This window comes from Hemitrygon akajei, chromosome 4 (genome assembly GCF_048418815.1).
Source record: "Hemitrygon akajei chromosome 4, sHemAka1.3, whole genome shotgun sequence".
In the NCBI taxonomy this organism is placed as follows: Eukaryota; Metazoa; Chordata; class Chondrichthyes; order Myliobatiformes; family Dasyatidae; genus Hemitrygon; species Hemitrygon akajei.
Genome location: NC_133127.1, coordinates 120,425,356 through 120,449,064, shown reverse-complemented (window position 1 = coordinate 120,449,064; position 23,709 = coordinate 120,425,356). Strand labels below are relative to the sequence as shown.

Below are 23,709 nucleotides of genomic sequence, written 5' to 3'. Positions count from 1 at the left end.
ACATTCGGAGGTTTGAAGAGGAGAGAGAAGTGCTGAAGTCGAGCTGGTTGATGTCCCGTTGGCAATTAGAAATGAAAAGATCCAGAACAGGCAGAGAACCAGAGTGCCGTATCCTAGAAGAGGAGGAGGGTTGTATGTCTCCGCAGACAATTAAGTATAGGATGAAGCAATGAGGTAGTGGCTCTACCAGCTCTTCGCTGTGCTGTTCTAATTTCTGATGCTTCCTCATGAATCAAGTACTAATGGTAGATTAATTTGTAAGGACTACGTAAATTCTGTCATTGACTGTTAATGTTGAATAATGGGTCTCATTTGTAGAAGGTGATCTACCAATAAATATTGTTAAAGCATAGCCTCTACAGTCATTTTCAGCTACTGTTCACTCCAGAGAAGTAAGATAATTGCAGGGCAACGCATGGAATACTGTTGTGAAGCATGTGGAGTAGGAACTGTAATATTATGGAGAAAAACAGCAAGGAAATGATTGTCTCTGCTTGCTCCTGCCCCACTGAACTCATTTCTGCCTATCTGACTCTGTTTTATCTCCCCTTGTTCAATCCCTTCCCACCAATGTCCGTGATACTTCCCAGGCTTTACATCTCTTCAAAGATTTCAAGTTCTCTGGCCCCCACCGCCTCATTTTCACCACGGACGTCCAGCCCTATATACCTCTATCCCCGACCAGGAAGGTCTCCAAGCTCTCCGTTTCTTCCTGGATTCCAGACCCAGCCAGTCACCCTCTACCATCACTCTTCTCCGCCTCGCGGAATTAGTCCTCACCCTTAACAATTTCTCCTTTAGCTCCTCCCACTTCCTCCAAACTAAAGGTGTAGCCATGGGCACCCGCATGGGTCCTAGCTACGCCTGCCTTTTTGTCAGCCATGTGGAACAATCTATATTCCAAGCCTACACCGGTATCTGTCCTCCTCTTTTCTTACGTTATCTCGACAACTGCATCGGCGCTGCTTCCTGCACACATGCTGAGCTCGTCGACTTCATTAACTTCACCTCCAACTTTCACCCTGCCCTCAAATTCACCTGGTCTATTTCTGACACCTCCCTCCCCTTTCTAGATCTTTCTGTTTCTATCTCTGGAAACACCCTATCCACCGACGTCTACTACAAAACTACTAACTCCCACAGCTATCTAGACTATTCCTCCTCCCACCCTGTCCCCTGCAAAAATGCTATCCCTTTCTCTCAATTCCTCTGCCTCTGCCACATCTGCTCTCAGGATGAGGCCTTTCATTCTAGGACAAAGGAGATGTCTTCCTTTTTTAAAGAAAGGGGCTTCCCTTTATCCACTATCAACTCTGCCCTCCATCACATCTCCCGTATTTCACGCACCTCTGCCCTCACCCCATCCCCCCGCCAGCCCACCAGGGATAGAGTCCCCCTTGTCCTCACCTATCACCCTACCAGCCTACAGATCCAACGCATAATCCTCGGTAACTTCCGCCACCTCCTACGTGATACCACCACCAACCACATCTTCCCTTCCCCCCCACTCTCAGCTTTCCCCAGGGATCGCTCCCTATGCGACTCCCTTGTCCATTCATCCCCCCCATCCCTCCCCACTGACCTCCCTCCGGGCACTCATCCCTGCAAACGGAATAAGTGCTACACCTGCCCCCACACTTCTTTCCTCACCACCATCCCAGACAGTCCTTTCAGGTGAGGCACCACTTTACCTGCGATTCAACTGGGGTGATATACTGTATCCGGTGCTCCCGATGTGGCCATTTATACATTGGGGAGACCCGCCGCAGACTGGGAGACCGTTTCACCGAACACCGGGGCTCGGTCCTCCAGCAGTGGCGGGATCTCCCTGTAGCCACACGCTTCAATTCCACAGACCACTCCCACTCCGACATGTCTGTCCATGGCCTCCTCTACCGTCAAGATGAGGCCACACGTAGGTCAATGGAGCAATACCTTATCTCCCGCCTAGGTAGCCTCCAACCTGCCGGCATGAACATTCAACTCACAGACCTCCGTTGATACCCCTGCTCCCCCTTACCCCCATCCATATCTATTATTTTAGTCTGGTTCTCCTTCTCTTTTTTCCCCCCTCACTATAATCTCCCCCCCAGCCCTACCTTTCTTTCTCTTTTATTTCCCATAATTCTCCACCTTCCCCCAGCCCATTTCCCTCCAGCCTACCACTTCCTAGCTCTCTACTTTATCTCTCCCCCCACTTCTTATCCCCCCTCGACCATCCCATGTTACTTCACTCCTGATGAAGGGTTTCAACCCGAAACGTCGTCACTACCTCCTCCCATAGATGCTGTCTGGCCTGCTGAGTTCTGCCAGCATTTTGTGTTTTTATTTAAGGAAATGATTCCTTTTTTTAGAGTTATACTTTATAATGTATATCTAGAGGTGCTATTTCTATTACAGCTGCTGCTGGGACAGTCAATGTTGCTGTATCTGAAGGCATTGTTGATATCCCAGCAAACAGGGCATGGTTTCTGCTGAGGTATCTGCTGGCAGTACCTACAGTGCTTTCTCGGATGGCGCCATGTTTACAGGTGTTTCAGACACATCATGTTACAGTCTGGAACACTGATAGTGCTGCATTTCAGAGCGTAATTTATGTTCTTGCCTCCAGCAGAACAACTTATACTGCTGTTTCTGGTGACACTTGCTTCTAGTGGCACGTATTACACTGTTTAGCAGAATTATAAACCTGTCAGCTCAGAAACAGATGCCTTTGGCCGGCTTTATCTCTGCCGACTGCACTGCTTAGCGATAGTAATCCGTTAACACAGCTTACACTGCTGCATCGAGTGACACCTTTGGTACCGCTGCCTCTGGTGGAGCAGTTCGTACTGTTCAGTCTGGTGACGCAGTTTATACTGCTGTCTCTGGTGGAAGTGTGATGGAGCTGTTCATACTGCTGTCTCTGGTGATACAGCAGTACTGCAGCTGCCTGTGACACAGCTTATACTGCCGCCTCTAGTAGTGGAACAGCTGTATTGTGGCCTCTGGTGGTAGTCTTTAAATTACTGTCTCTAGTTGCATTGCTCGCTTTCCTCTGTGTCTGATATCCTGACTGTCATGTCAACACTACTGTTTCTTGTGCCACAGTTTATCTAGCCATCCCTCCGGAGACAGTTTATATTATGGTGCAGATTCTCTGCGGGGAAGGCTTACCCTGTGCCACGGATAGCTTGGCCGCTCATTGACCTCTCCAGTGAAACTCTTCATAATTCTCTGACAGTAGCATTTTAAATATTGTAACTTCCATAGTGTCTCAGTTGTCACTGTTTCCATTGTCTCTGTTGGTACATTTTCAATTGCTTCCTCTAGGAGCTTTAATGTTTGTGTTTGACGCAGCACTGTTTATATTTAAGTTGCTGGAGGAAGAATTTACATCGATGCACCAGGTGACATTGTGTCTATGGTGGTGCAGTGCATGTTGTAATCTCTGGTAATCTCTGGTTTATCTGCTATCACAGATTGTATCAATGTCTCTCCTGGCATTCTTTATGTTGCCGTCTTTATTTGTACTTTTTGTACTGCTGCTTCTAATGGGTTTTTTGAAACTGCTGTCTGAGGAGCACTGATGATATCGCTGGCATTGGTGATCGCTGGCACTGCTGTCTTTGATGACATTGTTTATTTTGGAATATCTGGTAACCCTTTGTCTGGTGTCACTGATCTTTTGGCTTTCTTTACATTGATGTCTTTGCACTGATCGTATTGCTGCCTCTGCTGGTACAACTTAAATCATGTCTTTGGTGAAGATGTTTATGTTGCTGCCTTTAAGCACATGACTTCAATCACTGTCCCTGTTGAAACTTCTGGTGTTGGAAGTGGCAGGTGCAGTAAGATCTCAGAAACGGTCATCAAATGGCTTGGTCAAACGGACTCTATTCTGAAGTTAGCAATTGTGTATAGCAGTAGATATGTGGCTCCACAACACCGTAACTGCTGTGTTGGACTATTCCACTCCAAGAACAGCGGGTACTGGAGGGCATCAGTGAGCTGCTCGTGGATCAGAGTAGCTGGACTCGTGTCGATGGCGGAGCCGGCTGACGTGTCAAAGACTGCTGGAGAGAAAGCCGGCTGAGGCGTCGAAGGGGCGAGCCAGAATGGTGTCGGAGGAGCCCGTCGCTGTGTCAGAGGAGCTGACCTGGCTACAGACCGTGTTTCTGTCTGCCACTCGTAAGCATCGAATTTGGTGCAGTTTGACAGTGGGAGATTGTGTCGGATGTTTCACTTGCAGTCGCAAGACTCTGTTGAGCAGTGGTAATGCAAGTTGCCACAAGCCTGTTACCCTTGTCTGGTGGAGGTGTAGACAGCACGGGGGCTGTGTAGTCTGGGTCGTAGCGAGGTCTAGGCCTCAAACCTCAGGCTTGCCTGCTGCTGTAGACCAGGTGAGAGACGCGGAGGCATTTACAGAATGGCTTCTGAGCTCCGCTGGGACCTGGCCTTTCCCATTGGTGCTGCCCTCCTGCGTTCAAGCAGTGGAACGACAGGCTGAATTGCATGCATCTGTACGCTGTCGGGAGATTGTATCATCGATTGCTGGACGTTGTCGCTCAGGGTCTTGGACTTTATATATTTCTTTTCCAAGTGAATCTGCTTCTTAGCTTGATATTTTGAATTATGTTACTCACTATTTTTAAATGCACCTTGGTCCCAGAATGCTGTTTCATTTAGCTGTATCTGTGTATGGTTTGAATGATATTTGATCTGATTTGGGTTGTTGTTGCTTAGGATTTGTTTTTACCAGAATATTTTCAGAAAAATAAAGCCAGATAATGGATGCATACTACACAACAGTCAACAGAAACAGTTCAGAATTCAGACCTAATCCACGGCTTGAATATTCTGCAACGTTTATTTTACTGTTCATGTCTCTGTTTGTCCCCAGCAGGGGCTCAGTTATCCTCAGAAGGAAATCTATTTCACCATTATTGACTTATTAAGATCTCTCAAGATCTTCAGAATTCTTTGTTACATTTAATTGTTCATTGTCCTTCCCCATAATAATTTGCAGATCATATTTTTTTCATTCTTTAGTCAAATAATAATGGACATATAAAATTACCAGCAACTAAGGAGAGCTTTTAGGTTAGGTTGTTTGGAAAAACTATTCAATTCATTTCACACACATCCATGCTTATCCAAATGCCGGTAACACTGCCCATTCCAGATGAGATTTTAAAAAGCCTGCAACCCAGAAAACATCTTCTGCTACCTATCCAAGACCTTACTTCCTCTCCAAAATGTAGTCCCTAGAACTGACCAATTTACTCCCAACCACACAGCATAAATACCAAGCACATGATGAATACTCAGGGCTGGTCAATCCAGGGAGGAATGATCTGGTCTTCCTGAAAATGCTGAAAGGAGTTCTGAGCTCAGCCCACCAGGAAGTTTTAGATTTGGGGATAGCAGTGGGGTTGACCTGCCCAGTGATAGTATCATGGGCTGGTGAGATAGACCAGAGGAGGGGGAAGTGAGATCGTAAAGTGGCTGTAGTGAATGCACTGCAGCTGCTGTGAAGATGCAGAGGACTTGCTTTGTGTTCCAGCAACCAGGACACCTAGCAAGGAAACGCCAGAACGGGCACAGAAATGTAAAGGAGATGATTTACTACACCGTGGCCTCTCAGAGTCGGAGGCAATGTCCTAAAAAGAGCGAAGGACATGAGAGTTACCCACCACAACAGGCAGAAATGAAAGCAATGCATTCTCTGTCTGATTTGGCAAGTGTTGACAGCATCTAGGACAGACCAATAGCTGTCAGCAGTCTCCATTGCTAGTACTGGTCACCCACAAATGTACACAAGAGGTTTATTAGGGGCCAGCAATGTGATATGTTAGTGGACACAGGGTCAGTGTCGATAACTAATCCACCCTTGCCAACACTGGAGAGGTGATCTATGTTCCCGGTTCAGGGGGTGGAATAATGAAGGCAGAGTGAAGTAAACCTCAGGTACTAGAAATAGAGGGTGCAGCTTCCTGTAGATTCTTGAGTGTGCCCAAACAATGTCCTGGGGATAGACACACTATCATAGATTCAGGAACGGGAGAAGTGCCAAAAACAAGACAGGGCCAGCCAATGTGTGTGACCCATGGAATAGACACCATGTCCTACAGAGAGACAGCAGCCCTGAGCTGGGACAGCGTGTGGGAATCAATAGAGGGGAAAGTAGCTTAGTTTCGGCAGAGACATTAAGTTCCACAACCTTGATGTTAACGCAGGCTGAGAAAGAGAAAAATTGCACAGTGTCCGAAGGCATTCGCCCCAGCCTGGAATGGAGGTGGACTCAATGAGCTGGGCCCCTTCAGCAGTTAGGCCAGCGATCGAAAGGTTAGTTCAGGAGAGGGTGCCACTGGGGTGAGGTCCTTGCAGCCATCGCAATAGAGACTACCCCTAACTCTCCTGTAGATCGATCAAAGGGGCTGAGAATCTTGTTATCAGATTATCCACTGACATGGCATGGAAAGTGAACTGTTGCCTGTGAACCTAAAACAAAGTTAGCTCACTGTTCCCCTGCCCACTGAGTATCTGCTGATAGCCATTACTTGAGCTTTAGCTATCAGAGAATAAAGGGGCAAGGAGAAGGATGTGATTAATGGGCCAGCAGGAAAGGAGGCAACAAGGTCACGGGTATAGGCAATCAATAGATGGGATATTTGAGTACGCATAGACAGTCCTGACAACATTAATTTTGGTGTCTGGGATTTCTGCCTTCACAGAAGTTTTTAGAATATCTATGTGAATTTGTTTGACCGAGCAAAGGTGAAAATTCAGAGGTGTCTCCCACTCTAGATACGTAATTCAAAGGAAGCATTGTCTGCCCAAATTATTCAAGTAAGCAATGTCATTGTCACTATTGAAATTGTATTGCATCACCTACTGTTACTTTTGACCTTAAGGGTATAAAAATGTGATGTACTTTTGAATTTGAGAGACTCTACTGTGAGTGTCTACAGAAGCACACCTGTATTTTGGGCAATCAACTTTAATTCCTCTAAATTATTATTTTTCATTCTTTTTAATTTTCTTACACTTTTTTGTTAATTCATTCATTTTCCTTACACTCTAATGGTTCCTTTTTAGTTTCTATTTTCAAATTACTTTTCTTACTTTTAGTGGAAAAACCTTTTCCTTCGATCTCAATATAACAGATTTTCATTAAAGGTGAATACACCAACCTGAAACTGTGATCTCCTCTCCAATAACTTGTTCTTCAACAACATCCAGTGAGCTGTCATTAATTATTCCGTTTGTTTCTTCATCAGAAGCAAGACCAGAGTAGTCCTGTAGCAGGTCTGCATTGGGCACTTGCTCCACAATGACTGCGGGGAAAATACATGACCCACCAACCTGCAAAAGCAAAACAACCAATGAGTTACTGACAGCCGTATGTTCTGAAACTTAAATTCATTCTTATCTTAATTGGGAAGATTCTGGGAGTGGCTTGGTTGTCCAAGTTCTGTTCTGTTCATCGGCTGACAAGCTAAGTAACTGCAGTGCATATCTCTGATCCCAATGTCACAGTAAAATGAAACTAGAATCCGTGATTCGACAGACCCCAGCTTTAAAATTATCGATGTTTATTTTCTGATCATTCTCTATAAAGTAAAAATTTGCAACTGTAAATAGATTACATACTGTATATCAAATGAAGTATGGTGTTTATTGCATTAATGTTGTGTGCTTATATCTGTAAAGCCAGCTGTTGTGATAAGAAATGTTGGCTTCTCGTGACCAATAGTGTTCTAAACACACATCTGGGTTTTCATCTAGGGGCCTGATAACGCGGGCCAGTCTCAGAGACCAGCTTCTGCATTAACCTATCAGCACGAGATCTTCATATAAATTATTTGCTTGCCTTTACAGTTTTAGGTAGGTAGGAGTTAATAAGGATGAGCAGAATCATAGCTAATACTTTTTAAAAATATATTGAAATAAATGTATTATTGAATTTATGGTTAGTCGATCATTCTGCTGTATGCATCCATTATTTGTCTTTCTGAAAATATTCTGAATGTATAGTTAGAAATGGGGCTCTATTCACAGCAGCTCTATGGTTTGATACAAAAGTTTCTGAAGAGTTGTCAGATTCATCTCTTAAATCAGCAGATTATGGCTTGAAAGTATACTCTATGCACTGGTCTAAAATATAGCTGGGTTTCATGCTCAAGTGACTGGAGTGGCTCTGAGGGAGAACTACAGTATATTCCTATATGTCTCACATTTTGGATCAGATTTAAGCTATGAACCAGTCTATATCCTTAAATGGATATAAAGTATTCCATGACTTGGTTCCAGGAGCAGTAAAATCTTTGGGCATCTTGGCCAATATTTATTGACATCTGTCTTCCAACTAACATCATTAAATAAATTATTTGTTCATTTAGTTGATCAATATTAAAAGACCCAGTATCATGAAAGAACATTAATCTCAGACATACCAGTTACGATTAAATTCAGTGATGTGGAGTTAAGCCAAGTAAGTTCACACAAGGCAGGGGAGTTATTTAATATAGAGAGGATTTAAAAAGGGGGAAGCGGTTTCCACAGAGGAGAATCAACACTGGTGGAAAAATGAGATAATTTTTAAACAGCAAATCAGCAAGTTATGATCAGCGCTGCACTTCCTGGAAAACTGTTAGAACAAACTCAACAGTTACTTTCAAACAGGAACTGCATATATGCACGAGAGGGAAGCATTTTCAGGGTGATAGAAAATGGTGGATGTTAATTAAATAACATTTTCAAAGGGTTGGTACAGCTAAGAAAGAATGAATGATCTCCTTCTATGTTGCATAGTTACAACCTTCAATACAGTTTTGATCAGGGTTTCTTGTTAGAATACATAGATCTCCAACCTGCGATGATTACATGAATAGCACGAACTCCTTGAAATTTCAAGCAGTGCATCTGTGAATGTGGATTGTGTCCCTGCATTAGTGAGGATGTGGAGCATTCAGAATAGACCTCAGCATCTGTTGAGTTCAGACTAGAGTGTGCTCCTGGACTGGTGCAGACAGTGGATTTTCATCCTGAGAAAGCTGTTAGTATTCTCCACCACTGTCCTGGTAATGCTGTAGCTGTGATACTGACACACAGCTGGAAAGCAAGGTGTGCATTATGGAGTTGGAAGCCATGCATGCATCAAGAAGCTCTTTTCTTCCAAAATCCATGGTTCAGGACAAAAATATCTACTAAAGATGCCTAGCAAAGCATATTCCCAAAATAATGGAAGGGTTGTATCAGCCATCAGGGAACACAAGACCAATGACAAACAATGTTTTTTTATAGTCTGCAATGACAGCCATGTTGAAAACGTAGAAAGCCTTCCTAATCATGAGAGCTCAGGGTTCACCAGGAGAACCTATACAGTCACAGCAGTAGAGTTGATAGAGCTTCACCCTTGGGGAAGTTGTCATTGTTGACAATGCCCATGCACACAATTCCACCACCTTAATTAAGTCAAAGCATAAGAAGTTACTTCTCCTTGAGTATCGAGCTTGAATGACTTCTCAGAGCAGTGAGCAGCAGATCTTAAATTGTGGGACTTAGTAAGGGTGGCTGATGGTGGAGAGGGACTATGACATTGTCCTTTATAGTGACTGCAGTCTAGTCCCATGAACACGGCTACAGGTCTCCCACAGAACATCACTTATCTAAGCAAGGACTGGTTAGCAAAACTGAGGTTGCAGAATGAGTGTTGTTCAAGGGCGTCAAAAGAGATTTGCATATCTGAGATAATCTTTTGGATTAGTAACTTTGTATATGTGCACTTCTGAGAATTTTCTTGTTGTCTATGATGCCTAATGTAAATCTCCAACTCAGAGTTCTACCAGAAGTATGACCACGTAAGCACTTATTACGTTCGCTAACAAGGATCTCTAAATGTTGGTTTTAGTGTGGAAGCAATCTCCAGTGATGTCTGAAGTCTCTCAATATCAGTCAAGTGGAATCCAGACAGAGATACTCATTTTGTAGAGCAGCATTCCTATGGCTCAATTGATTTGTAGACCAAGACCACCATCCTGGGAAAAACAGGTGCCCAGTGATATTGCATACATGATTGACACCTGGAAAATACTAAACATTCTAATGCGGATCCTGTCAAATTTCATTGAGAAATTTCAATTGACAATCCAATTATCACAGACTAACATTAATTTTCAGTTTCATATTGATGAAAAAGACATTGTTATAAATTACAAAATATTTCGTAATGAGAATGGTGAAACTGAAATATACATTCATTTGGATAGATAGTGGGTTTTCATACAAAAACAATCAACAATTCAAAAACATGTCTATTTTCCTTGACTAGGAAAATTCTATCAATGCCGCTTGTCTCAAGCTGTAACTCAGCTAAGGCTATTTAGCTGTGATTCATTGATTTCCACTCCCTCCGTAAGTCCAAGCCTTTAAGACTTCAGTGTAAGAACCTACTCTATGTCACTCAAACAAAAATGATTTTTTTTGCTGGTTTAACCTTGCAAACTGCTCCTGCATTTCCAGACATCCTTTCACCACCAAGATCTTTCAACATTATTTCCACCTTTCATATTCTTGCTGCAAGTACCTGGGGGTGCACCTGGATGACAGACTTGAGTGAAGCACCAACACTGAGGCTGTGTACGAGAAGGGCCAGAGTTGCCTCTACTTCCTGAGGAGACCGAGGTCCTTTGGAGTATGCAGGCCTCTCCTTCATATGTTCTACCAGTCTGTTGTTGCCAGTACAATCTTCTACGTGGTGGTGCCCTGGGACAATGGTATCAACATGGGTGATGCCACTAGGCTCAATAAACTGACTCGAAAGGCTGGCTCTGTTACAGGAGTCAAACTGGACACATTGGAGACTGTGGCAGAACAAAGGACCATATGGAAAATCCTGGCAATTTGGGACAACGTTTCTCACGCTCTGCATGCCACCTTGGCTGAACAGAGGAGCATTTAGTAGTAGACGATGACAACTGTGCTGCTCCAAAGAGCGCTATATGAAGTCATTCTTACCCTTGGCCGTTAGGGTCTATAATAGGTCAACCTGTAGCCGGGGAAGTGATGACCCCCTCCTGTTAGACTGTTTGAGGTAACTTGTTTTTATTCTTTCTTACTTCTCTTCTAATATTTGTAAATCTGTACACTTGTAATGCTACTGTGACATGATAATTTCCTTGGACTCAATAAAGTGTCTAACCATCTATCTAATTTTCTGGAACTTCTGTTTAGAATCATTTTGATCAGTTTCACACCACATAAGTGAAACAATTTGCAAAATCAAAAATGACATGCGATTGTGGGAAAGCTAAACTAACTATTATTATTCCTTTGGATCTGCCTTTACCAAGGTTTCTCAGCCAGGGTTCTGTGAGAGGTCACCAGGGGCTCCAGGAGAGATCATGATTTAAAAAAAACATTGTTTTTTGAACTTTATACAATGTGCTATGTTAGCGCTCGCAGTGCTGGACTGTGACCGAGCAGCCCCGTTGGCAATCTTGCTAGAGGTCTCTCAGCCCAGTATGGCAGTGTGCAGTCGGACCGTGTTTATTTGCTTGAGTCCAATCTCAGTTTTCAATGCAAGACGGGAGGCCGTTGATAATTGCTGAGTGCTGTATTGCACGGAGGGGGAAGACAGTAGGCTGATAATTGATGGGTGCTGTATTGCACGGAGGGGGAAGACAGGGTGCTGATAATTGGTGAGTGCTGTATTGCACAGAGGGGGAAGACAGGGTGCTGATAATTGATGGGTGCTGTATTGCACGGAGGGGGAAAGACAGGGTGCTGATAATTGGTGAGTGCTGTATTGCACAGAGGGGGAAGACAGGGTGCTGAAAATTGATGAGTGCTGTATTGCACGGAGGGAGAAGACAGAAGGCTGATAATTGGTGAGTGCTGTATTGCACGGAGGGGGAAGACAGTAGGCTGATAATTGGTGAGTGCTGTATTGCACGGAGGGGGAAGACAGTAGGCTGATAATTGGTGAGTGCTCAATTGCACTGAGGGGGAAGACAGGGTGCTGATAATTGGAGTGTCCTGTATTGCACGGAGGGAGAAGACAGGGTGCTGATAATTGATGGGTGCTGTATTGCACGGAGGGGGAAGACAGTAGGCTGATAATTGATGGGTGCTGTATTGCACGGAGGGGGAAGACAGTAGGCTGATTATTGATGAGTGCTGTATTGCACGGAGGGGGAAGACGGTGCTGATAATTGATGGGTGCTATATTGCATGGAGCGGGAGGTCAGTAGGCTGATAATTGATGAGTGCTGTATTGCACGGAGGGGGAAGACAGTAGGCTGATAATTGGTGAGTGCTCAATTGCACTGAGGGGGAAGACAGGGTGCTGATAATTGGAGTGTCCTGTATTGCACGGAGGGAGAAGACAGGGTGCTGATAATTGATGGGTGCTGTATTGCACGGAGGGGGAAGACAGTAGGCTGATAATTGATGGGTGCTGTATTGCACGGAGGGGGAAGACAGTAGGCTGATTATTGATGAGTGCTGTATTGCACGGAGGGGGAAGACGGTGCTGATAATTGATGGGTGCTATATTGCATGGAGCGGGAGGTCAGTAGGCTGATAATTGATGAGTGCTGTATTGCACGGAGGGGGAAGACAGTAGGCTGATAATTGATGGGTGCTGTATTGCACGGAGGGGGAAGACAGTAGGCTGATAATTGGTGAGTGCTGTATTGCACGGAGGGGGAAGACAGTAGGCTGATTATTGATGAGTGCTGTATTGCACGGAGGGGGAAGACAGTAGGCTGATAATTGATGAGTGCTGTATTGCACGGAGGGGGAGGACAGTAGGCTGATAATTGGTGAGTGCTGTCTTGCACGGAGGGGGAAGACAGGGTGCTGATTATTGATGAGTGCTGTATTGCACAGAAGGGGAAGACAGTAGGCTGATAATTGATGAGTGCTGTATTGCACGGAGGGGGAGGACAGTAGGCTGATAATTGGTGAGTGCTGTATTGCACGGAGGGGGAAGACAGGGTGCTGATTATTGATGAGTGCTGTATTGCACGGAGGGGGAAGACAGTAGGCTGATAATTGGTGAGTGCTGTATTGGACGAAGGGGGAAGACAGTGTGCTGATTATTGATGAGTGCTGTATTGCACGGAGGGGGAAGACAGTAGGCTGATAATTGATGAGTGCTGTATTGCACGGAGGGGGAAGACAGTAGGCTGATAATTGATGGGTGCTGTATGTAACGGAGGGGGAAGACAGTAGGCTGATAATTGGTGAGTGCTGTATTGCACGGAGGGGGAAGACAGTAGGCTGATAATTGATGGGTGCTGTATTGCACGGAGGGGGAAGACAGTAGGCTGATAATTGATAGGTGCTGTATTGCACGGAGGGGGAAGATAGTAGGCTGATAATTGGTGAGTGCTGTATTGCACGGAGGGGGAAGACAGTAGGCTGATAATTGATGGGTACTGTATTGCACGGAGGGGGAGGACAGTAGGCTGATAATTGATGGGTGCTGTATTGCACGGAGGGAGAAGACAGGGTGCTGATAACTGGTGGGTGCTGAATTGCACGGAGGGGGAAGACAGGGTGCTGATAATTGATGGGTGCTGTATTGCACGGAGGGGGAAGACAGTAGGCTGATAATTGGTGAGTGCTGTATTGCACAGAGGGGGAAGACAGTAGGCTGATAATTGATGGGTGCTGTATTGCACGGAGGGGGAAGACAGTAGACTGATAATTGGTGAGTGCTGTATTGCACGGAGGGGGAAGACAGTAGGCTGATAATTGATGGGTGCTGTATTGCACGAAGGGGGAAGACAGTAGGCTGATAATTGGTGAGTGCTGTATTGCACGGAGGGGGAAGACAGTAGGCTGATAATTGGTGAGTGCTGTATTGCACGGAGGGGGAAGACAGTAGGCTGATAATTGATGGGTGCTGTATTGCACGGAGGGGGAAGACAGTAGGCTGATAATTGGTGAGCGCTGTATTGCACGGAGGGGGAAGACAGTAGGCTGATAATTGATGGGTGCTGTATTGCACGCAGGGGGAGGACAGTAGGCTGATAATTGATGGGTGCTGTATTGCACGGAGGGAGACGACAGGGTGCTGATAATTGATGGGTGCTGTATTGCACGGAGGGGGAAGACAGGGTGCTGATAATTGATGGGTGCTGTATTGCACGGAGGGGGAAGACAGTAGGCTAATTATTGATGGGTGCTGTATTGCACGGAGGGGGAAGACAGGGTGCTGATAATTGATGGGTGCTGTATTGCACGAGGGGGAAGACAGTAGGCTGATAATTGATGAGTGCTGTATTGCACGGAGGGGGAAGACAGTAGGGTGATAATTGATGGGTGCTGTATTGCACGGAGGGTGAAGACAGTAGGCTGATAATTGGTGAGTGCTGTATTGCACGGAGGGGGAAGACAGTAGGCTGATAATTGATGGGTGCTGTATTGCACGGAGGGGGAAGACAGGGTGCTGATAATTGATGGGTGCTGTATTGCACGAGGGGGAAGACAGTAGGCTGATAATTGATGAGTGCTGTATTGCACGGAGGGGGAAGACAGTAGGGTGATAATTGATGGGTGCTGTATTGCACGGAGGGTGAAGACAGTAGGCTGATAATTGGTGAGTGCTGTATTGCACGGAGGGGGAAGACAGTAGGCTGATAATTGATGGGTGCTGTATTGCACGGAGGGGGAGGACAGTAGGCTGATAATTGATGAGTGCTGTATTGCACGGAGGGGGAAGACAGTAGGCTGATAATTGATGGGTGCTGTATTGCACGGAGGGTGAAGACAGTAGGCTGATAATTGATGTGTGCTGTATTGCACGGAGTGTGAAGACAGTAGGCTGATAATTGGTGAGTGCTGTATTGCACGGAGGGGGAAGACAGAAGGCTGATAATTGATGGGTGCTGTATTGCACGGAGGGGGAGGACAGTAGGCTGATAATTGATGAGTGCTGTATTGCACGGAGGGGGAAGACAGGGTGCTGATAATTGATGGGTGCTGTATTGCACGGAGGGGGAAGACAGTGTGCTGATAATTGGAGAGTGCTGTATTGCACGGAGGGGGAAGACAGGGTGCTGATAATTGGAGTGTCCTGTATTGCACGGAGGGAGAAGACAGGGTGCTGATAATTGATGGGTGCTGTATTGCACGGAGGGGGAAGACAGTAGGCTGATAATTGATGGGTGCTGTATTGCACGGAGGGGGAAGACAGTAGGCTGATAATTGATGAGTGCTGTATTGCACGGAGGGAGAAGACAGTAGGCTGATAATTGATGAGTGCTGTATTGCACGAAGGGGGAAGACAGTAGGCTGATAATTGATGAGTGCTGTATTGCACGGAGGGGGAAGACAGTAGGCTGATAATTGATGGGTGCTGTATTGCACGGAGGGGGAAGACAGTGTGCTGATTATTGATGGGTGCTGTATTGCACGGAGGGGGAAGACTGTAGGCTGATAATTGATGGGTGCTGTATTGCACGGAGGGGGAAGACAGTGTGCTGATTATTGATGGGTGCTGTATTGCACGGAGGGGGAAGACTGTAGGCTGATAATTGATGGGTGCTGTATTGCACGGAGGGGGAAGACAGTAGGCTGATAATTGATGAGTGCTGTATTGCACAGAGGGAGAAGACAGTAGGCTGATAATTGATGAGTGCTGTATTGCACGGAGGGGGAAGACAGTAGGCTGATTATTGATGAGTGCTGTATTGCACGGAGGGAGTAGGCTGATAATTGATGGGTGCTGTATTGCACGGCGGGGGAAGACAGTAGGCTGATAATTGATGAGTGCTGTATTGCACGGAGGGGGAAGACAGTAGGCTGATAATTGATGAGTGCTGTATTGCACGGAGGGAGAAGACAGTAGGCTGATAATTGATGGGTGCTGTATTGCACGGAGGGGGAAGACAGTAGGCTGATAATTGGTGAGTGCTGTATTGCACGGAGGGGGAAGACAGGGTGCTGATAATTGATGAGTGCTGTATTGCACGGAGGGGGAAGACAGTAGGCTGATAATTGATGGGTGCTGTATTGCACGGAGGGGGAGGACAGTAGGCTGATAATTGACGAGTGCTGTATTGCACGGAGGGGGAAGACAGGGTGCTGATAATTGATGGGTGCTGTATTGCACGGAGGGGGAAGACAGTAGGCTGATAATTGGTGAGTGCTGTATTGCACGGAGGGGGAAGACAGTAGGCTGATAATTGGTGAGTGCTGTATTGCACGGAGGGGGAAGACAGTAGGCTGATAATTGATGGGTGCTGTATTGCACGGAGGGGGAAGACAGTAGGCTGATAATTGGTGAGCGCTGTATTGCACGGAGGGGGAGGACAGTAGGCTGATAATTGATAGGTGCTGTATTGCACGGAGGGAGAAGACAGGGTGCTGATAATTGATGGGTGCTGTATTGCACGGAGGGGGAAGACAGTAGGCTAATTATTGATGGGTGCTGTATTGCACGGAGGGGGAAGACAGGGTGCTGATAATTGATGGGTGCTGTATTGCACGAGGGGGAAGACAGTAGGCTGATAATTGATGAGTGCTGTATTGCACGGAGGGGGAAGACAGTAGGGTGATAATTGATGGGTGCTGTATTGCACGGAGGGTGAAGACAGTAGGCTGATAATTGGTGAGTGCTGTATTGCACGGAGGGGGAAGACAGTAGGCTGATAATTGATGGGTGCTGTATTGCACGGAGGGGGAGGACAGTAGGCTGATAATTGATGAGTGCTGTATTGCACGGAGGGGGAAGACAGTAGGCTGATAATTGATGAGTGCTGTATTGCACGGAGGGGGAAGACAGGGTGCTGATAATTGGAGTGTCCTGTATTGCACGGAGGGAGAAGACAGGGTGCTGATAATTGATGGGTGCTGTATTGCACGGAGGGGGAAGACAGTAGGCTGATAATTGATGGGTGCTGTATTGCACGGAGGGGGAAGACAGTAGGCTGATAATTGATGGGTGCTGTATTGCACGGAGGGGGAAGACAGTAGGCTGATAATTGATGAGTGCTGTATTGCACGGAGGGAGAAGACAGTAGGCTGATAATTGATGAGTGCTGTATTGCACGGAGGGAGAAGACAGTAGGCTGATAATTGATGAGTGCTGTATTGCACGAAGGGGGAAGACAGTAGGCTGATAATTGATGAGTGCTGTATTGCACGGAGGGGGAAGACAGTAGGCTGATAATTGCTGAGTGCTGTATTGCACGGAGGGGGAAGACAGTAGGCTGATAATTGATGAGTGCTGTATTGCACGGAGGGGGAAGACAGTAGGCTGATAATTGATGGGTGCTGTATTGCACGGAGGGGGAAGACAGTGTGCTGATTATTGATGGGTGCTGTATTGCACGGAGGGGGAAGACTGTAGGCTGATAATTGATGGGTGCTGTATTGCACGGAGGGGGAAGACAGTGTGCTGATTATTGATGGGTGCTGTATTGCACGGAGGGGGAAGACTGTAGGCTGATAATTGATGGGTGCTGTATTGCACGGAGGGGGAAGACAGTAGGCTGATAATTGATGAGTGCTGTATTGCACGGAGGGAGAAGACAGTAGGCTGATAATTGATGAGTGCTGTATTGCACGGAGGGGGAAGACAGGGTGCTGATAATTGATGAGTGCTGTATTGCACGGAGGGAGTAGGCTGATAATTGATGGGTGCTGTATTGCACGGAGGGGGAAGACAGTAGGCTGATAATTGATGAGTGCTGTATTGCACGGAGGGGGAAGACAGTAGGCTGATAATTGATGAGTGCTGTATTGCACGGAGGGAGAAGACAGTAGGCTGATAATTGATGGATGCTGTATTGCACGGAGGGGGAAGACAGGGTGCTGATAATTGGTGAGTGCTGTATTGCACGGAGGGGGAAGACAGTAGGCTGATAATTGGTGAGTGCTGTATTGCACGGAGGGGGAAGACAGTAGGCTGATAATTGATGAGTGCTGTATTGCACGGAGGGGGAAGACAGTAGGCTGATTATTGATGAGTGCTGTATTGCACGGAGGGAATAGGCTGATAATTGATGGGTGCTGTATTGCACGGAGGGGGAAGACAGTAGGCTGATAATTGATGAGTGCTGTATTGCACGGAGGGGGAAGACAGTAGGCTGATAATTGGTGAGTGCTGTATTGCACGGAGGGTGAAGACAGTAGGCTGATAATTGGTGAGTGCTGTATTGCACGGAGGTGGAAGACAGTGTGCTGATAATTGGTGAGTGCTGTATTGCACGGAGGTGGAAGACAGTGTGCTGATAATTGGAGAGTGCTCTATTGCACGGAGGGGGAAGACAGGGTGCTGATAATTGGAGAGTGCTGTATTGCACGGAGGGGGAAGACAGTAGGCTGATAATTGATGGGTGCTGTATTGCACGGAGGGGGAAGACAGGGTGCTGATAATTGATGGGTGCTGTATTGCACGGAGGGGGAAGACTGTAGGCTGATAATTGATGATTGCTGTATTGCACGGAGGGGGAATACAGTGTGCTGATAATTGGTGAGTGCTGTATTGCACGGAGGGGGAAGACAGTAGGCTGATAATTGGTGAGTGCTGTATTGCACGGAGGAGGAAGACAGGGTGCTGATAATTGATGGGTGCTGTATTGCACGGAGGGGGAAGACAGTAGGCTGATAATTGATGGGTGCTGTATTGCACGGAGGGGGAAGACAGTAGGCTGATAATTGGTGAGTGCTGTATTGCACGGAGGGGGAAGACAGGGTGCTGATAATTGATGGGTGCTGTATTGCACGGAGGGGGAAGACAGGGTGCTGATAATTGATGAGTGCTGTATTGCACGGAGGGGGAAGACAGGGTGCTGATAATTGATGAGTGCTGTATTGCATGGAGGGGGAAGACAGGGTGCTGATAATTGGTGAGTGCTGTATTGCACGGAGGGGGAAGACAGGGTGCTGATAATTGCTGGGTGCTGTATTGCACGGAGGGGGAAGACAGTAGGCTGATAATTGATGGGTGCTGTATTGCACGGAGGGGGAAGACAGTAGGCTGATAATTGATGGGTGCTGTATTGCACGGAGGGGGAAGACAGGGTGCTGATAATTGATGGGTGCTGTATTGCACGGAGGGGGAAGACAGGGTGCTGATAATTGGTGAGTGCTGTATTGCACGGAGGGGGAAGACAGGGTGCTGATAATTGCTGAGTGCTGTATTGCACGGAGGGGGAAGACTGTAGGCTGATTATTGATGAGTGCTGTATTGCACGGAGGGGGAAGACAGTAGGCTGATTATTGGTGAGTGCTGTATTGCACGGAGGGGGAAGACTGCAGGCTGATAATTGATGGGTGCTGTATTGCACGGAGGGGGAAGACAGTAGGCTGATTATTGATGGGTGCTGTATTGCACGGAGGGGGAAGACAGGGTGCTGATAATTGATGAGTGCTGTATTGCACGGAGGGGGACGACAGGGTGCTGATAATTGATGGGTGCTGTATTGCACGGAGGGGGAAGACAGTAGGCTGATAATTGATGGGTGCTGTATTGCACGGAGGGGGAAGACAGTAGGCTGATAATTGCTGAGTGCTGTATTGCACGGAGGTGGAAGACAGGGTGCTGATAATTGGTGAGTGCTGTATTGCACGGAGGGGGAAGACAGGGTGCTGATAATTGCTGAGTGCTGTATTGCACGGAGGGGGAAGACTGTAGGCTGATTATTGATGAGTGCTGTATTGCACGGAGGGGGAAGACAGTAGGCTGATTATTGGTGAGTGCTGTATTGCACGGAGGGGGAATACTGTAGGCTGATAATTGATGGGTGCTGTATTGCACGGAGGGGGAAGACAGTAGGCTGATAATTGATGGGTGCTGTATTGCACGGAGGGGGAAGAATGTAGGCTGATTATTGATGAGTGCTGTATTGCACGGAGGGGGAAGACAGTAGGCTGATAATTGATGAGTGCTGTATTGCACGGAGGGGGAAGACTGTATGCTGATAATTGATGGGTGCTGTATTGCACAGAGGGGGAAGTCAGTAGGCTGATAATTGATGGGTGCTGTATTGCACGGAGGGGGAAGACAGGGTGCTGATAATTGATGGGTGCTGTATTGCATGGAGGGGGAAGACAGGGTGATGATAATTGCTGAGTGCTGTATTGCACGGAGGGGGAAGACTGTAGGCTGATTATTGATGAGTCCTGTATTGCACGGAGGGGGAAGACAGTAGGCTGATTATTGGTGAGTGCTGTATTGCACGGAGGAGGAAGACAGTAGGCTGATAATTGATGGGTGCTGTATTGCACGGAGGGAGAAGACAGTAGCCTGATAATTGGTGAGTGCTGTATTGCACGGAGGAGGAAGACAGTAGGCTGATAATTGGTGAGTGCTGTATTGCACGGAGGGGGAAGAGAGTAGGCTGATAATTGATGGTTGCTGTATTGTACGGAGGGGGAAGACAGGGTGCTGATAATTGGTGAGTGCTGTATTGCACAGAGGGGGAAGACAGGGTGCTGATAATTGATGGGTGCTGTATTGCACGGAGGGGGAAGACAGGGTGCTGATAATTGGTGAGTGCTGTATTGCACAGAGGGGGAAGACAGGGTGCTGATAATTGATGAGTGCTGTATTGCACGGAGGGAGAAGACAGTAGGCTGATAATTGGTGAGTGCTGTATTGCACGGAGGGGGAAGACAGTAGGCTGATAATTGGTGAGTGCTCTATTGCACTGAGGGGGAAGACAGGGTGCTGATAATTGGAGTGTCCTGTATTGCACGGAGGGAGAAGACAGGGTGCTGATAATTGATGGGTGCTCTATTGCACGGAGGGGGAAGACAGTAGGCTGATAATTGATGGGTGCTGTATTGCACGGAGGGGGAAGACAGTAGGCTGATTATTGATGAGTGCTGTATTGCACGGAGGGGGAAGACGGTGCTGATAATTGATGGGTGCTGTATTGCACAGAGGGGGAAGACAGTAGGCTGATAATTGATGAGTGCTGTATTGCACGGAGGGGGTAGACAGTAGGCTGATAATTGATGAGTGCTGAATTGCACGGAGGGAGAAGACAGTAGGCTGATAATTGATGAGTGCTGTATTGCACGGAGGGGGAAGACGGTGCTGATAATTGATGGGTGCTGTATTGCACAGAGGGGGAAGACAGTAGGCTGATAATTGATGAGTGCTGTATTGCACGGAGGGGGAAGACAGTAGGCTGATAATTGATGGGTGCTGTATTGCACGGAGGGGGAAGACAGTAGGCTGATAATTGATGAGTGCTGTATTGCACGGAGGGGGAAGACAGTAGGCTGATAATTGATGGGTGCTGTATTGCACGGAGGGGGAAGACAGTGTGCTGATTATTGATGGGTGCTGTATTGCACGGAGAGGGAAGACTGTAGGCTGATAATTGATGGGTGCTGTATTGCACGGAGGGGAAGACAGTGTGCTGATTATTGATGGGTGCTGTATTGCACGGAGGGGGAAGACTGTAGGCTGATAATTGATGGGTGCTGTATTGCACGGAGGGGGAAGACAGTAGGCTGATTATTGATGAGTGCTCTATTGCACGGAGGGGGAAGACAGTAGGCTGATAATTGCTGAGTGCTGTATTGCACGGAGGGGGAAGACAGGGTGCTGATAATTGATGGGTGCTGTATTGCACGGAGGGGGAAGACAGGGTGCTGATAATTGCTGAGTGCTGTATTGCACGGAGGGGGAAGACTGTAGGCTGATTATTGATGAGTGCTGTATTGCATGGAGGGGGAAGACAGTAGGCTGATTATTGGTGAGTGCTGTATTGCACGGAGGGGGAATACTGTAGGCTGATAATTGATGGGTGCTGTATTGCACGGAGGGGGAAGACAGTAGGCTGATAATTGATGGGTGCTGTATTGCACGGAGGGGGAAGACTGTAGGCTGATTATTGATGAGTGCTGTATTGCACGGAGGGGGAAGACAGTAGGCTGATAATTGATGAGTGCTGTATTGCACGGAGGGGGAAGACTGTATGCTGATAATTGATGGGTGCTGTATTGCACAGAGGGGGAAGACAGTAGGCTGATAATTGATGGGTGCTGTATTGCACGGAGGGGGAAGACAGGGTGCTGATAATTGATGGGTGCTGTATTGCATGGAGGGGGAAGACAGGGTGATGATAATTGCTGAGTGCTGTATTGCACGGAGGGGGAAGACTGTAGGCTGATTATTGATGAGTCCTGTATTGCACGGAGGGGGAAGACAGTAGGCTGATTATTGGTGAGTGCTGTATTGCACGGAGGAGGAAGACAGTAGGCTGATAATTGATGGGTGCTGTATTGCACGGAGGGAGAAGACAGTAGCCTGATAATTGGTGAGTGCTGTATTGCACGGAGGAGGAAGACAGTAGGCTGATAATTGGTGAGTGCTGTATTGCACGGAGGGGGAAGACAGTAGGCTGATAATTGATGGGTGCTGTATTGCACGGAGGGGTAGACAGGGTGCTGATAATTGGTGAGTGCTGTATTGCACAGAGGGGGAAGACAGGGTGCTGATAATTGATGGGTGCTGTATTGCACGGAGGGGGAAGTCAGGGTGCTGATAATTGGTGAGTGCTGTATTGCACAGAGGGGGAAGACAGGGTGCTGATAATTGATGAGTGCTGTATTGCACGGAGGGGGAAGACAGTAGGCTCATAATTGATGAGTGCTGTATTGCACGGAGGGGGAAGACAGTAGGCTGATAATTGGTGAGTGCTGTATTGCACGGAGGGGGAAGACAGTAGGCTGATAATTGGTGAGTGCTCTATTGCACTGAGGGGGAAGACAGGGTGCTGATAATTGGAGTGTCCTGTATTGCACGGAGGGAGAAGACAGGGTGCTGATAATTGATGGGTGCTCTATTGCACGGAGGGGGAAGACAGTAGGCTGATAATTGATGGGTGCTGTATTGCACGGAGGGGGAAGACAGGGTGCTGATAATTGGAGTGTCCTGTATTGCACGGAGGGAGAAGACAGGGTGCTGATAATTGATGGGTGCTCTATTGCACGGAGGGGGAAGACAGTAGGCTGATAATTGATGCGTGCTGTATTGCACGGAGGGGGAAGACAGTAGGCTGATTATTGATGAGTGCTGTATTGCACGGAGGGGGAAGACGGTGCTGATAATTGATGGGTGCTGAATTGCACGGAGGGAGAAGACAGTAGGCTGATAATTGATGAGTGCTGTATTGCACGGAGGGGGAAGACGGTGCTGATAATTGATGGGTGCTGTATTGCACAGAGGGGGAAGACAGTAGGCTGATAATTGATGAGTGCTGTATTGCACGGAGGGGGAAGACAGTAGGCTGATAATTGATGGGTGCTGTATTGCACGGAGGGGGAAGACAGTGTGCTGATTATTGATGGGTGCTGTATTGCACGGAGAGGGAAGACTGTAGGCTGATAATTGATGGGTGCTGTATTGCACGGAGGGGAAGACAGTGTGCTGATTATTGATGGGTGCTGTATTGCACGGAGGGGGAAGACTGTAGGCTGATAATTGATGGCTGTATTGCACGGAGGGGGAAGACAGTAGGCTGATAATTGATGAGTGCTGTATTGCACGGAGGGAGAAGACAGTAGGCTGATAATTGATGAGTGCTGTATTGCACGGAGGGGGGAAGACAGTAGGCTGATTATTGATGAGTGCTGTATTGCACGGAGGGAGTAGGCTGATAATTGATGGGTGCTGTATTGCACGGAGGGGGAAGACAGTAGGCTGATAATTGATGAGTGCTGTATTGCACGGAGGGGGAAGACAGTAGGCTG

The 23,709-nt window shown here is 47.1% G+C and overlaps 1 protein-coding gene across 3 annotated transcripts in view; it reads right to left on the bottom strand.

Annotated features, from left to right (window-relative positions):
* Positions 1-23,709, bottom strand: part of LOC140726607 (ETS-related transcription factor Elf-1-like) — a 168,435-nt gene that overhangs the window by 58,308 nt on the left and 86,418 nt on the right. For all 3 annotated transcript variants that reach the window (XM_073043199.1, XM_073043201.1, XM_073043200.1), the window contains exon 3: positions 7,176-7,347. In XM_073043199.1, coding sequence (XP_072899300.1) covers positions 7,176-7,347 — 172 coding nt within the window. The remainder of the gene's footprint in view (positions 1-7,175; positions 7,348-23,709) is intronic.